The sequence below is a fragment of the Suillus fuscotomentosus genome (genome assembly GCF_016647785.1).
Source record: "Suillus fuscotomentosus strain FC203 chromosome Unknown F5891scaffold_46, whole genome shotgun sequence".
Classification (NCBI taxonomy): domain Eukaryota; kingdom Fungi; phylum Basidiomycota; class Agaricomycetes; order Boletales; family Suillaceae; genus Suillus; species Suillus fuscotomentosus.
The window spans coordinates 386,184-397,813 of record NW_024539558.1 but is presented as its reverse complement, the minus strand read 5'-3'; the positions used below and the strand labels follow the sequence as shown (position 1 = coordinate 397,813).

The 11,630-nt window shown below is 43.1% G+C and overlaps 3 protein-coding genes across 3 annotated transcripts; 1 reads left to right on the top strand and 2 right to left on the bottom strand.

Moving 5' to 3' along the window:
- Positions 1-5,673: 5,673 nt before the first annotated feature.
- On the top strand, positions 5,674-6,008 carry F5891DRAFT_1191965 (uncharacterized protein; the record flags this gene model as incomplete). Its single annotated transcript, XM_041367537.1, has 2 exons — positions 5,674-5,944; positions 5,995-6,008. 2 exons carry the CDS (start codon positions 5,674-5,676, stop codon positions 6,006-6,008), a joined length of 285 nt encoding a protein of 94 aa, XP_041223076.1.
- A 4,191-nt stretch (positions 6,009-10,199) lies between these two features.
- On the bottom strand, positions 10,200-10,502 carry F5891DRAFT_957131 (uncharacterized protein; the record flags this gene model as incomplete). The annotated part of the gene is made up of 1 exon (XM_041375459.1): positions 10,200-10,502. A coding segment is annotated over one exon (303 nt), but the record flags the coding sequence as incomplete, so codon positions are not given.
- A 348-nt stretch (positions 10,503-10,850) lies between these two features.
- F5891DRAFT_957106 (uncharacterized protein) lies at positions 10,851-11,087 on the bottom strand (the record flags this gene model as incomplete). Its single annotated transcript, XM_041375454.1, has 1 exon — positions 10,851-11,087. A coding segment is annotated over one exon (237 nt), but the record flags the coding sequence as incomplete, so codon positions are not given.
- Positions 11,088-11,630: the final 543 nt, after the last annotated feature.

Sequence of the window (11,630 nt, the reverse complement as noted above, 5' to 3'; positions counted from 1 at the left end):
CGAGACCCGTCCGGACCTTCGGACGCGTTATCGTTAGTACTTTGAAATAAGGGACAGTACTTGGGAAAGGGGCACAGCGTACGAGCTGAGGCCGAAGTCCTTCGGATCCGATCCTACGAGAGTACGACCTTAACACTCCGCATGACAGCGCTTAGGCGCCATATATAAGCACCAGCAGTACATACCATGACCTACTTTCCACCTACCACTCACCTAACTTCCACCCACTATCTACCTAGCAGAACATACCAGAAATCTATTTGTTTACATCTTGCACTCTCACATCTCTTATCTTGCATCATATCATCACTTAAGCTTAGTCTCTCTCATTTCTGCATACCTGCACGCACTTTCCCATGCTTTGCACAGCACGCACGCACATTCCTGCGCCTTCATGCCTTGCACGCACCTGTGCTTTCTCACGTTTCACTTCAGTGCATACTTCTAGATCCTTGCTGCACTCACTTCCCCTTTAGGGTCAAACACACTTGTTGTCTCAAGTAGAGCAGACTAGGCAATGTGCGACCTTACAACATTTACAGATACAGTCAGGAGCCTCATTTGTGCCTCGCTGTATTGTAGTTTCTACATCAGGTAGGGCTATTCCGGGCCTTGTGGGATCTCTTGTCAATAGCTGGTATAAATGTTACAGTATTAGATACACATACATAATGATGACAGAAAAACTTACCTGTTTTGTTACAGATCAGTTGTAACACACTCCAAAGCTTGGACAAGGTGAAGGTGTCATCCTCATTATGGTAGACCTTCGTATTGATCAAATAGTAATGGAGTTGAATGTATGAAAGTTGTAGGGTGGCTAAATAGTTGATGTTAGTAAGTTTCTACAGACCTTATAAAAGAAAGATTAAAGAAAGAACCTCAGTGATTGCCTTGCAAACACCTCATCTCATTGGGTGAATTGGAAATATTGAAACCCTGTCCTATATGGGGTATTTATACAAGCCTCAAGGTGTCATCAAACATCAAGAAACATTTGATATGTGTGTCACACGAGTTTATATTGATACATGCTTACCTTGATGGAAATGATAGATGCCTGAAACCTTGTACATAGATGACTCAAGAACAGACTGCTTGGTTGAACAGTAAGATAAATGGCTTCCGCTTGAGTCAGCTGCAGGGTTCTGTTGCCGCATACTTCAGCCAGTTGTACTTAGAATGGTTTGTGAAATGGCCAGAAGTTGGCATACATTTCAAGACAGCACAACTGGGATATCCCTTACTGAGGCCGCATTAATGGCCAACCAAACAAAAGAATTAGGTAGACTTGTCAAGCAGCGCAAGAGTGTACATTACATATGTTTTCATTTCAGATAATAGCTAAACTACCTTAATGCAGCAACTGCACTCTTATTGTTATCGAACAGCCTCTTCTACTGGTAGGTCACACCATACCCAGTTCTTTAAGACCATCACCAAATTGATGGCAACCTCAACTGCTCATACACGTGGACCTACCACAGTGGAACATTTCTTACAAACGGACTATAAGGAGGACTCCTCAGTCAAGGAAGAAGTGGCTGCTCAATTGAAGAATGGTGAGTACACACAAAAAACCCACATGTCCAGCCTTCATACAGCAGCCAGCAAGGCGATGGCAGCCCATGGCAAAGCCTACGTGATTCGGATAGAGGAAGAAGCAACAGCCAAATGTGAATGTCGTGCAGACAAGGTGAAGCATGAACTAGAGGAGTTGCACAATCCTTCAGATCCTCTCAAACTACAGTAATTTTTTTTCTGTTCTCTCAAGTTTCTCAGCATGGCTAACATATAAATAGATATATTGAAGGTTTGGGTGGTGTAGCCAGGCAACTACTAGAGACAATATTTGAGACAACTGGTTGGCATGGGAGCATATACCTAGGTGGCCAGGATTCACATGCAAACGGGGACATTCATGTTTTCAGGTGAGTATATGTGGCCATCTCATTGGCAAAGGGATTCTAATGTGTGGACAGTTTTTACCATGGGAAGGGGAGCACCGGGTTCACCTTCTGCAACTCACTTTCTGATCACACTGAAGGTACAACAATTTAGATGGTGAGTCTGAACAATGTTGGGTCTTGCAGAACTTAGCTGCTATTCGACCCTAAAGGGTTTCTGGACTAGGCTCAAGGCTCAGAGGAGACGAAATATGATAGAAACTTGCTGATCTCTCAGACTCATAGTAAAACTGGTGAAAAGGTAACTTGATTATGTAAGCTACAAAAGTGCCAACATAAGGTAAGGTAAAAACAGTCTCTACCAGCCCAGCCAGAAATGAATCCCTACAACACCAAACAAATTTTTGAACCATTCACTATGTTTCTAAAGGGTGCATTCGGTAAGTGCATGTCTTTTTTTATTTATGAGGTATTGTTTAAATTTTTATAGCTAATAGTGCTACATCTGCACCACCCAAAGCATTATGTGGCAAGGAGTGCATTGACTTGTTCAGCAGGGTCAACATGCTCAATCCCACACCTTCTCTTCCTGAAGCCTGTACTAATACCCCTTTAATGCCAGTTCAAGAACCATCAACTTTGGAGTCTCTACCCATTGTGGAAGGCAGAGGTGTATCCATACACCCCGCTGATAACAATGCTCTGCCAATGATTCACCCATATTTCCATGGCCTAGATGGGTATGCCTTGTCTGGTGGTTCCTTTGATGCTGGGTTCTTCAAGTCTCTCAACCCTTACCTGAGTTTGCCTGAGCCTGAATCCAACATAGAATCCAACCTTCCAATACTCCCTCTGTTCCCTTCTCAGAATAGCCCAGACACACCCATCACTGCATGGAACAAGGACATGGATGCTGGTAGGATTCCCATCTTTTCTCTGCCTCATCTTGGTGGTGCCTTTGCACATGTGATGTAGAAACAACAATACAGCGAGGTGTGAACGATGCTCCAGACTGTATCTATAAATGTTGTAAGATCGCGCTGTAGAAGAGGAATTGGTAGTGTTGATAATAGGGTGGTATGAGATAAACTCAAGTAGTCCTCGATGAGCGAGATATACATCGACCCAAGGGGATTGCTACTGAGAAGATTCCTCTAAGTGCATATATGGAGGGAAACACTGGTCTGGGCACTTGGTCAAGCCTGGTAAGGTGCATGATGATGAGCGAAAGCGACATAAAGCGCTGATGAGTGATGACGGCCGACAATAAGTGATAATGCGCGACTTATAACGGAAGTGTGCACTAAGTGGAAGCGGTGCATGGGTGTGGGTGGTGGAGCGCAGCGACTCTTAATGAGTCAGAAAACTAATTGGCAGAGTTTCTCTAGTAATGTATGGCAGCGGGCACTCGTATTGTACTTGGATACTTAAGGATATGAGGAAGAACTTAGACTTATAGTCCAATGATGTGCAGGCAGAAAGATGCTCATTATCCAGTTTAGGCGCGTGTATATATACTAAGTAATGTTAAGCACTGTCAAGCGCTAAAGTAAACCAAGAAGTGAAACGGATATGGAATAATATGTAATGTAAGGGTCCATGACAGAAAACATATGAAATATGGCCATAAGCACTGGAGATATGTCAGAATAAATGGAAATAAGATGGAATACACACTGACAAACCGAATGGACATGAAATGGATGGATGGAGGATGAGTGACGGAACCAAGTATGCGCACGCTGACACGCAACCAAAGCGCTGTAGAAACAACAATACAGAGAGGAACAAAAGATGCTCCTAACTGTATCTAAAAATGTCGTAGGTCGAGTGTTGCCTAGTCTGTGTTACTTGAGGAGACAAGTGCATTCGACCCTAAAGGGGAAGTGAGTGCAGCAAAGATCTAGAGGTATGCGCTGAAGCACAGGTGCGTGCAAGGTGCGGTGTAGAAACAACAATACAGAGAGGAACAAATAATGCTCCTAGCTGTATCTATAATAGTTGAAGGTCGTGCGTTGCCTAGCCTGCGTTACTTGAGGAGACAAGTGCATTCGACCCTAAAGGGGAAGCGAGTGCAGCCAAGATCTAGAGGTACGCGCTTCAGCGAAGCGTGAGAAAGCGCAGGTGCATGCAAGGTGCGCGAACACGCGCGTGTATTAGCGCGAAGCACGGGAAAGCGCGCGCGCGGTTGCAGAAAATGATAAAGACTAGACTCAAGTGATAATATAATGCAAGAAAAGAGAAGGGGGATGCGAAGTATAGACAAATAGACTTATACTATATTCTGCTAAGTAGTAAGTAAGTGATAACTAGTAATTGGGAGGTAAAAGTCCCTTCCTAATAGTATGTACTGCTGGCGCTTATATAGCACGCCTAAGCGTGGTCATGCGGAGCCGAAGCGCTACCGAGTAGGTATGTAAAGATATATATGAGTGAGAATCCATGATAAAAATAAAGGTGGAACTATGCTAATAAAGGAAATGGAAATATACGTACTAGGGAGCTTGGTGGACAGTGGATGGATGCTTCTGGATGGCTGGCGCCATAGGGCGCGCAAGCGCAGGAATGCGCGCGCGTATACATCGCAAAGCGCGGGAAAGCTGCGCGTCATATAGAGATAGCTGTGGGTAGTGCACAGAGTGACGCTACAAGTTCGTGCTATGTACTTCCTAGTGTAAAGCACCATATCAGACCATGAGACGCACGAGTCTCTACAGCGCGCATGGCGCGCGTTGCGCGGGAAAGCTGCGCCTCATATAGGAATTGCTGTCGACAGTACACAGAGTGGTGCTGCGAGTTGGTGCTGTATACTCCCTTAGTGGAAACTGCCATATCACACCATGAGAGGCATGAGTCTCTACAGCGCTCATGCATGTGAGCGGCCGACAGAGCACTCGAGTGCACTAGGTGGGATATGAGTCACGCTATATTAGGAAGTGATAGAGACATTGGGGATTTAGATCCCTGCAAGCCCACAGAGATATTAGTCTCTACAAGGCATTGCCTAGTCTGCTATACTTGAGATGACAAGTGCATTCGACCCTAAAGGGGAAGCAAGTGCAGCAAGGATCTAGAGGTATGCACTGAAGGTGCTACTGGTCGGCCAATGTGAAGCATGAGAAAGTGCAGGTACATGCAAGGCACGTAAAGCGTGGGAAAGTGTGTGTGTGTATGCGAAAATGAGAGAGTGTAAGAGTGAGTTTGCTTAAGTGATGATTAGATGCAAGACAAAAGAAGAGAGATGCAAGGTGTCAAGGAATAGATTTCTACTGTGACTTTCTAGATAGTAAGTTGATGAGTGGAAAGTTCGGTGGTGTAATAGTATGTACTGCTGGCACTTATATGTGGTGCCTAAGCGCTGTCATACAGAGCCAAAGCACTACTGAGTAAGGTATGTGAAGATATATATAAGTAAGGGTCCATGATAATAATAAAGGTGGAACAATATGCAAATAAGGGCAAATGGGAATATACGCACTAGAGGGCTTAGTGGACAGTGGATGGATGCATCTGGATGGCTGGTGCTATAGGGCGCTCAAGTGCGGGAAAGCGCACACGTGCATATACATTGCAAAGCACAGGAAGTGTGCGTGCATGGCGTGCATTGTGTGGGAAAGCTATGCCTCATATAGGAATAGCTGCGGATAGCACACAAAGTGATGCTACAAGTTCATACAATGTACTCCCTAGTGAAAACTGCAATATCATGCAATGAGAGACACAAGTCTCTACAGTGACTTCACAGAGTCCTGGCCACAGATTGAAAATGCCCAGTGATCCACATGTACCTCCTGCAGCCCTCGTGTCTGTAGTTCCCATAGTTCCTGCTGTGCCCATGTCTCTTGCAACCCATGAGTCTGCACCTTCTCCACCTGCATCAACATCAACATTTCCCTCATCTCCTGCAGCCCTTATGTCACCAGTTGCAGTGACTCCTGTTGTGGCTGAGCCTCTCATAACTCATGGATATACAACTCCTGCCCCACCTGCAGCAGATGAGGCCCCTGCATCTAACATGTCTATGAGCATTGTGGAGAGTGAAGGCACTGCTAAGACACTTGAACTATTTGATAATATACTCAACTAGTCATTCTGTTGTAGCAGTTGAATACACCTCTCATTAACTCATATGATGGACACTAACAAGATTGGGAATGCTTCAAAGAGGTAAGTTGTATATTTTCAGCATAGTTTAGAAAGATCATGATGTCCTTTTGCAGATCTTGCAAGTCCATTGTGTGAAGAAGGTAATGCAAGCTCATTAGGAGCATTTCTCGTTTTTGTTATCTTGTCTTGTGCACCCTATCTACATCTTGTACCATGTATCAATCAATGCAAATATATTCATTCTTGATTATGAACAATTGTTTGAACTTGTGGAATATCTATGTAACAAATCTAAAAGAAGACTGGAAAGACATATGTTAGACTATGACGATTCTAGGACTTAGTGAAATTTGGGCTGCCTACAGCATGTGACACTGTATTGAGACATCTAGGACTTACAAAAATTTTGCCAAAGCACATGACATTGTGTTGACTTGGTGAAATTTTAGTTCTGAATACATAGACCACAGCACATCTGGGACTTAGTGAAATATTCGGGACTTAGTGAAATTTTGTTGGCCAATAATCTTGTGGGAATGCATCATATAACAGTACATGCTTATCTAATAGGAATGGAAAGACAAAGATATGTGATATATATAGACAGGAGAAGAGGTGTGTCCTGAATAGGAATGGAAAACCAACAGTATATGATATATTTAGACAAGAGAAGGCACAATTCCAATAGGATGGCTGAGGAATGGAATACTTGGCATGCTGCTTGCCAGGAAATTGATACCAAGAAGCATAGAAGCATTAGGAATTAATGTACATCCTGAATAGAATAGCTGGCAACGTCTGAGAAGCCACTTTTCAGTGCTGGCATGAGTATTGATATAAAGAAGCATGTCTGCATACTGACTAATTTAGCCCTGGCATTAGTATTGATATAGAGAAGTGTGTGTTACAACTTGGATGGGTTGAGCCAAATGGCTAATCTCTAATGGTCACACGTAGGTAGAAGAATGGGTTCTAAGCTCAGGGGAATCCTGAGGTATCCTTTGATAAGCTTGGTAAGCACAGCAGCTTGTCAAACTGTAGGGCTAACAGATGTATGGCTAAGGTAGTGTCAGCTTGCCTTAGAAGTGCAGTCAAGACAGAGGGACTGGAGGTCACTCTGAAAGGAGTTCTAATGGAAAACCAAGTATATCAAAGTAAGGAATACAATGATATGTATCTAAGCTATATAGGCATATCCTATAAGGTTCAGTAGGAGCCTATATCTAGGATCTATCTGAGTCAGAGATAAGATGCCATGGGGCAGGCTTCTGTGTCAAGATAAGTATATGAGGCTGTTTTAGCCTCTGAGTCATTGATGCATGAGGCAGCATGTGTCCTATCAGGTTCAAGGGGAAGAAGTGCCAGGAGGCGGCATGAGGCATTTCTGAGTCTCTGATTCCCAGATGGAGATAGGGAGGCCATTGTAGGACTTGGAGTCCTTGCAGCCTCATAGAGGCTATTTTTGCAGCATCCCTTAGGTCTATGCGCAGTGGTCGCAGCTCGCACATGCATATCAGTTAGTGTTGGCTCTCTTTCAGTTCTGTTGCGCATCCTTCCTCCATCCTATCCATGTTCTCTGCTTATCCATTGGTGCATATTTTACTTGTTTTGTACTAGACTGACCATATCTCTGGCACTATGTTATTTATATTTTGATTACTTTCATCATGAACCCTTATCACATATTACTTTATCTACTTGGCTCTGAAGAGTGCTTAGTGCACTATCATATATACTTGTACTTAGGGAATTTCATGTATTTATCTCTCTCCCACAGACAAAATCTAAACTTCCACTTGCACGCAATAATGTCCCAACCCTAAAAACTAAAGCAATCTCCATATCATCATGCACTTCTCAAAGAAGGACACGGATACACTGATTGTATCTACTTTGTGTTATTGAATGATACTTCCTTTGACCACTCTATCCTTACAAAGCATGACCCTTTCACTCCTACTCTGATTGCCATCATGCACTTTTGTGCACCAACATGACTTAGATCGCTTGGCTTGGCTTTTCATCACATCATCATTGGCCTATTTGCACTTGTATCACACAGTGCTAATTCTTGCTTTCCATCCATTCCTAACTACCCTTACTAGTTTCAGTGGTTTCCCTCCATTATTTTACATAAAGGAATCATTCTCAGTAGCAATCCCCTTGGGCCGAATCTATACTTGTGTCCAGAGGTCTATTTGAGTTTTACCCCACTTCACCCTTTCTTCCCCTTTCACCCCTTCTCATCTAGCTATCATTTCTCGCACACACTGTTCTAGGCCTAAGGCTGTACAGCTGGTCTAGGCTGCTCTAGATCTATGCCAGTTCTATGGGGACAAATAGATGGCGGTGTCATATGTTGATGAGTCGGGATCAAGGGATAGGGGCAATAGCAGAGCAGGGACTGATGTAAGCAATGTTAACTGTAACAGTGTGTATGCATACTATTGTTGGGGCTGGAGATCCTCACCAAGTATCAAAAACTATCTTGTTACTATCTCTGGGTTTGTATTAATAATTATGACAGTATACCCTTGTCATGTTATCCTGCAAATCCGCTTGACATCCAAATTCAAACCCAGTTTTACCAGTCCATCTATTGATGGCTTGCCTTATAGATTAGGACTGGTCATGGTGTAGAGACTGACATTTCTGTGGCCTTGTAGAGATCTAATTTCCAATGCATGTAGACATGCTAATCATTACCCAAATCATTCCTATCATATCCAACTTAATATGTACCAAACCTGAAAACATTGGACATTGGACATTGGATTATCGGACATTGCATCAGGTTTTGCATTAGACTATTGGATTTCTGCTAGCCCCACTAGGTGTGTAGTTACTTGTTTTCACATCCCTAACGTTTCAGACCATGTTATTATATGTATTCTCATGGTCTGCAGTACATCATGTCTTATTACATAGAACATCAGATCCAAAATATTGCGCTACTACTTTCACCTATAGGGTTCTGGATTTCTATGTATCTACATAAATATTGGACTCCCCGTGGCATCATCATCATCTGAGTAGAGGAGAGTCATTCTCCGATGCTTAGGGGTCAAATCCAATATCTTGTAGTTCTTAGTTGACATTGCAAATATCATTGTTCCTTCACTGTCTGCATCTGTCATCATTATTATTGTGCACACCACTCGTTTTTACAACACTCACTATCATGTCACTATTAGTTTTTGATAACCCGAACCTGAACCTGATGAACCCGATGTAGGGATTCATTTCTGGCTGGGCTTGTAGAGACTGTTTTTACCTTACCTTATGTTGGCACTTTTGTAGCTTACATAAGCAAGTTATCTTTTCACCAGTATTAGTATGAGTCTGAGTGCTCAGCAAATTTTCATGATATTTCTTCTCCTCTGAGCCTTGAGCCTGGTCCAGAAACCCTTTAGGGTTGAATAGCAGCTAGGTTCTGCAAGACCCAACATTGTTTAGACTCACTATCTGAATTGTTGTACCTTCACCGAAACCCGAAAACATTGGACCCAACACTTTTGCATTGGACATCATAATTATACCTTTGTACATTGTTTCCCGTGCTCAGACTATTGACTCCACATCACTCACTGACCCCCAAAACTATTCCCAGACCGCAGACCCCTGAGTCAAATGTACTTGTCTCCTCAAGTATAGCAGACTAGGCAGTGCAAGACCACAACATAAAGATATCAGTTTGAAGCCATCTTTGTATAGCCCCACTCTGTGTTGTATTCCTACAATGGGTCTAATTAGGACTCCAGAGTAAGAGGTGTGCAATTGAGAAGTTCATGATATACACCTCCCAAAGCTTTGGATACATCCCTCACCACTGTGACAGTGTGATAGTCACATCAATTAGACCATATATAGATGATTTGTCATGCAACCAATCATATCTGCTGTACTTTCATCCAACATATTGATTCAAGAGAATTGCAAGAGAACGGAGCAACAAACAGGTAGAGCAGCAAGTACAATACCACAGTGACCTATACCATCCATAGTGTGACTACAGGGACTAATCAATGAAGAAAACATAAGTGAAAATGAGCACCAAAGCAAAGCAAGTATTAAAAACAAGCAATCTATCCAACAATTGAAGTATGAGGGTGAACTGGTTGCATAGCAGTATGAGCACATTTAGCAGGTGAGGGTTGGTGTGATAATGATAAATGTAGACCGAGCTCAAAGAGTGCGAATGGAAGGGATACCAAGCTTATGATTGAGCACATACAGAAGTTGGTGTCCTCTGAGATGATATACAAGAGTAGCAATGTCAATATTGCTGGAACCATATCCTCGGGGGCAATATATACCCTCAATGGCATCTTCTAGCTTGTTGATGACCTTGTGGACATTGGCGCCATTGTCCAATGTGATCTTAATAACTTGCTGGAGACGGGGGACATCATTTTCAGATATTGCCATCAAGAGGTGGCTGTAGTCATCAAGCTGTGTGAGGGACATCATGTGTTTTTGGTAATCATTGCAAGCCTATTTGTAGTCAGTAGGGATACATATAAGCAGGAAAAAAACTTGCCTGCAGTTTAAATTCTTTGACCTGCACAGCATACATCTTGGCAATATCCTGCATATGCCTGAGCCCAAGATACTTATAGTTAGTGTGCATCAGGAAAAAGGTCAGACACGAGTTGCATGCTGCAAGAGTATATATCACTACATAGCCTTGGTAGTACAACAGAGCATCTATAGACCATCCATAGCACTAAATACCACACTGTAGCATGCCATGATGCCAATAGTAGCTATGTGGTTTGTCCAGCAACTCATAGTCAATATGGCACCCTATAGTTATTATCAATGGTATCATAGCTCCTAGGATTTTGATAAGCGCTCGAACAACTCCAAATTGATGTATCTATTAAGATAAAATTCTTCTCGCATGTCTGACTCTCGACCAACCTGAGGAATAAGATGGCACAGGCGAAGAACTTGATGGACCGGTACCAGCAGTGTGTTATGACCATGCAGATGTGAAGACCTGGTGAGGCGGAAGTTGTGCAAATTTTGATCAAAGCTTTGAAGCGGCTGAAACCAATGAATGTATGCCAGGGGGTGTGGAAAATTTCTAAGACATGACGGAAGCTTGAAAACAACTTGTACTTCACCCACTTGAAGACCTAAATCACAGGTCAGAACAAGCCCACAACCAATTTATGATGCTTACCGGATATACCTTCACCGGTGTACTCATTCACATCTTCAATCACCAGCACACTGTCAAAGTGTGCAGGCACTGGTGGTCTCCTCACAACTGATGCAGGAACCACTGGGGACACACAGACCTTGAACAAACACTTTCTGCTGTTGATATGGGGTTGAGCTGGAGAGAGAATCTTGAGGTATTTGTAGACATCAATCCAGTCTTGTAGTGTGAGTTTTCGGTGGGACCAGCTCAGCACATGGATGCGAAGGAATTCTTTGAGAGCCAGAATGAAAGGTGGAGCACCATGGTCATTAAGTAAGTGCTGGATCGTCAAATTCAGAATGGACATGTCCTGGGGACAAAGTAGCCACAGGAACCTGTCACCATTGTGAACTGTTGTACCTGAGAAGGTAAGTCAACACAGTTCTCCAATTGTCCAGGTCCTCCAT